The sequence below is a fragment of the Sus scrofa genome, chromosome 12, assembly GCF_054392235.1.
Source record: "Sus scrofa isolate SSC_HxYL_T2T_F1_AM1 chromosome 12, Sscrofa_HxYL_maternal_Yorkshire_Landrace_v2.0, whole genome shotgun sequence".
Lineage (NCBI taxonomy): Eukaryota > Metazoa > Chordata > Mammalia > Artiodactyla > Suidae > Sus > Sus scrofa.
The window spans coordinates 34,527,133-34,531,637 of record NC_139394.1 but is presented as its reverse complement, the minus strand read 5'-3'; the positions used below and the strand labels follow the sequence as shown (position 1 = coordinate 34,531,637).

Below are 4,505 nucleotides of genomic sequence, written 5' to 3'. Positions count from 1 at the left end.
TAATTTTCCATTGTGCCAACAAGGCTTTTGCAACTTAGGAGGAAAAAGGTTGAAAACTATAGGCATGTTTGCCAAAGGTAGTAACAGAATTTGCACACTAATTTTGTGGGGTCCCCAAATTTCCCCAATCCATCATTCACTTTCTTTGAAAATCATTCCATTTTTTTCCTTCAAAAAACGGTTTGGAACTGCTAGTGTTGAAACCAAAAACTCCTTAATACTTCATTATTTATAGAATTTATATAAATAAATTTGAAGGTAAATGCATATTAGATTATTTATTATATTTATAGTTGCATATCAGATCAGGTTCTTCTTCCTTCTTTTTGCAAAAGAATGGACTTTGTAATCTCTGGACCAGGAAACTTTTCTCCTTTTACACTTGACCTCAGGCATTTGTATTTATCACATTGCCTATGAGGTCTTTATGGGATGTGCCCAACTTCAGGACATAACTTTTCTACTACTTTGCTAACTTATTTCCTACTCTGATTTTCTAATTTAATGGTAGAAAACTTTTTCCATGAATCATGTAAGTACAAAATTTGGTGTGGAGAGTGGGGGAAAAGGAAAAGCTCAAGGACACCATAGTTAACACCACCAATGCTTTTGTAACACTCACACTTTATAACTCTGAGGAAGCACAGTATTTTGCAATTTCAACTAAAGATTTTCATTTCTAGGCTGTCATACAAAATCTCTTAAAGAAAATTTCTCCTTTCCCTGCCTCCTCCCAAGTATGTCTAGAGCTTAAAAAAAAAAATTTGAATATACAATACACACCAATAGAGCAAAAAAGATTCATGAGTGGGTATAATTAAATTTACTCAATTGTACACCCCTTAGTGTGTTCCAACTCCAGTCTCTTTAATCTGCAGTATTTTTCCTTCCTAGCCACAAATTTAGGGGATCTGGTTTCATTATGTAGCAGGATTTCTCAACCTCATTACCACTGATATTTTCAACCAGATAATTATTTGTTGTGGGAGGCTTGTGACCTTCTACCCACTAAATGCTAGTATCACCACCTCCCTCACATCCACTTTTGACAAATGACAATGTGTCCAGGCATTGCCAAATATCCCTGGGAGGCAAAATGTTTCCAAGTTGAGAACCACTGCCCTGCAGAATGAAAACTACAGAAAAACAGAGGAAGAAGAATGAAGCCATTTCTGACAAACAATTTTAAGAGGTTTTACATTTTCCAGGAGGATCTCTACATCTAGATAATTTAGGTGATTTTCCGTTGTAAGAGAGGTAGCAACTGAAGCACTGTATCCATCATTTCAGATCTGATCTCTCATCATTGGCTTCACTATACTTGTTTTTCATTTGAAGATTAGCTTGTAGTAATTTCAGTTTCCTTTTAATCTCAGTTAGAACATCTATTTTGTGCTCCAAAATGGACAATAACTGGGCAATGCAAAAATCAACATCACAGTTTACTCCATCAGCTGTCTCCTGGATGTCCTTCCCTGGCCATTGCCTTGATTCCTTCAAGGCAATTGCTGTATCCTTCATTAAAGAAGAGGATAATGCTTTGATTTCTCTAGTCTCTTCCTTATCCTCACTCTGTGTACAAGGCACTTTAATAAATTCATATCTCTGAAAGGACATTTCTGAATTTCTATTATGACTTTTCAACATCTTTGGCACCTCATGTTCAGCAGGATAAAGGCAACGATGGTGAGGCCTTAAATCCAGAGTTATTTCTTTTACTCTGTTTGCGTATCTTAAAGTGTTGAGGGTGTTTTCACAAGAAGCCATCCCTGGAGAGATAGTGGCGATCATGCAAGTGGAGGAGTTCTGGCCTATGAAGGAGTCCCGGAGCACCTGTGTGAGCTTGCTGGCTCTGAATGGAGTATGAGACTTGTTCTGACCCAAAGCCCGGATGCATTCTTTGAGTGCAAGGAGACTCTTATTAATCTCTGCTCCTTCCAACTGCCTTTTCCGGTTGGCCTTGGCAGTATCCACTCCCCTTTCATTCCCAGCTAAGTCAACAAGGGAAAATTTGCCATGGAGTTTCCCTCGAGACTTTAGGATGATCTGGAACACCGCGTGGCTCCTGGAAGAGTGAGCATTGACGGATGTCTGTCCTGAAGTCCGGCAACTGTTCCCTAGTTCCACGAGGTTCAGCATGTCCTCCACACAGCATACCTCCTGCTCCTGCAGCCCGACCACCTGGATTTGCTGATTGCCATCCTCAAGGACTTGCAGCTTCTTCTTCCAGTTCAACAGGTCATACACCTTGCCCCCATAAATCTCAAAAAACGTTCCATAGACCTTGAGGTCCAAATTCTCATAAGCGGAGGTTTTGAGCAGGAGGAAGACATCCCGCGCCACCATGGCATAAATGCCTTTAGAACAATCTTGGTCACCTCTTGAAAATGTTCCGCCCATGGTGTGTGTTTTCCCACTGCCCGTCTGCCCATAGGCAAAGCAGGTGGCCATGCCTTTTCGGAAGATGGACTCGACCAGCGGTTGGGCGGTGAACTGGTACACCAACTCATTGGAGGCCGTGTGATCAAAGGCATGGTCGAAACAGAAAGTCTGGTTCTCCAGGTAGCGAGTGAGGTCCACTTTTTGCTTGGACTCATGCACCATGACCAGATTGTCTGAGGGGATGGTAATGATATCCAGGTCCTTCATGGTGGTCTCCCGCTGGTTGAGAGGCCGCTTCCTCACGCAGACGCAGATGCGGTGGTTCTCTGGCGGCTCCAGCCTGGCTATCTGGCTGTGGTCCAGGTGCCTGCGGTACTCAGCAATCATGCGCCCTATCTCATAGCTGGGATTGCCCGTGTTGACATCCAAGGCGCGTTGGGCTTGGATATCCAGATGCAGCCGTCTGCGCTTCTCCCGCTGCTTTTGCAGTTTCTCAATTTCCCGGAGGCAGGGAGACTTTTTCTGCTTCATCAGGCAAGGACTGCTGGGAACTCTCATGGCCAGGTTGTCCCCTGAGGGCGTTTCGTTTTTCTGGGGGATCGCAGCAATCCACTGTACAGCCGTTCGCTGGTCCCCAATGGCCGATGAGGGAGCTAGGGCCAAGCGGGACAATGACCTGCCTGGAGAGGGGTGCTTAGCAGAGACCAGTGCTGGATTCAGCAGAAATAGGGTCTCTAGATCAATCTTCTTGCCTTTTTTTACTCCTTTTTCGACCCACTCTACCGTGACCCAAGTGTTTTCTCTTTTAACCTCCGTGACCACTGCGAGATGGATCCGCCCATCACTGCGCTGGATCGCCACGCAGACTCCCACTTGTACGTTTCCAAAGTGCAGCATCAAGGGTTTCACAGATGAGAGGCGCGAGGAGACAGGGAGGCATAAATGGCTGGCCATGGCGAATGTTGGAGGTGACAGGGCTCGCCTTGAGAGGCTTCCCTTGAGGTTGGAGTGGTAGGGCCTGAGCCCAAGCCAGCCTGAAGCACCCAGAGCACTGAGTGCTCTGACGCTTCACAACTGGCTTTGTGAACACTAGGGCTTGATCTGGGGCCGCTCGCGTCACAAAAGGATGAGAGGAAGAGGCTGCAGATCCTAGGGCCTCTAGGTGAAAGACGTCAGAAAATAAATCACTTCATTCATGATGCTAAGTGCCAGGGTCAGAAGTAACTGGAATAGAGAAATTACTCTGTTACTGAGAGTTGAGGGATCAGAGTTGGGAGCTAGGTGTGAGTTCCACAGACATTCATAACCTAAGCTTTAGAACCATCCATTCTCCCGTGCAGTCCTGACCTGCAATCTCCAAGCCAAGTGCTTTAGTTTGTGAACCAGTGAATGTTCCCTTAAACTTCACAATCCTCCAGTGATCAGCTGGAACAAGTGAAGCTGCTTGCAAATTACAGGCTTCAAGGAGGATTCCTGAAAAATTCCCTGAAATTTGCCATCTTTCTTCTGTCCCTCCTTTGCTTTAAAACGTATTTTAATAATCACCTTAAAGTTATTCTTGTTTAATGGGATTTCTCATTACAAAATCAAAATGAGTTGATTGTAATGGGTTCTTGTGGTAATTTGCTAATATGGAACTTTGGTACAGCATCTGGGTTTGCAAACAAGATGTTTATCACATTCCAAGTGGTGCTGACAGCTATAAAGTGAGTTGTGGTACTCACTGCAGTCACTACTATTTTTGAGATTATTTCAGTAATTACCTTTCCAAACTCCTTCAGTAATTACACTACTGGCCTCATTATCCATAATTTGGATAGATGTTCGATAGAAAGATAATTCATCTTATACCCCCTCAATACCCTAATGTTTGAGTGTCTTTCAGAGTTTGCTGGATGTGGGGGGAATGGGAGATATGAAGGCAGCTAAGATAATCAGAGTTTTCTTAGGGCTCCCTATTAGGGATGGCTGCAGTCTGATGGCTGCTAGATGATTGGTTCTATTTGTTTCTATCCTGAGTTCCCTCAAGGTTCACCAGCTTACCCTGGGCGGTGGCTGTATTCCCTGAGAACTGCAACATCTTTGCTTTTAAAAAAAGTAGTCCAGGTGGGGTTATTTCAGGT

At 44.1% G+C, this 4,505-nt stretch overlaps 1 protein-coding gene across 1 annotated transcript; it reads right to left on the bottom strand.

Annotated features, from left to right (window-relative positions):
* Positions 1 to 1,169: 1,169 nt before the first annotated feature.
* Positions 1,170 to 3,452, bottom strand: KIF2B (kinesin family member 2B). The gene has a single exon (XM_003131607.5). It carries the CDS (start codon positions 3,334 to 3,336, stop codon positions 1,282 to 1,284), a length of 2,055 nt encoding a protein of 684 aa, XP_003131655.2. The 5' UTR covers positions 3,337 to 3,452; the 3' UTR covers positions 1,170 to 1,281.
* Positions 3,453 to 4,505: the final 1,053 nt, after the last annotated feature.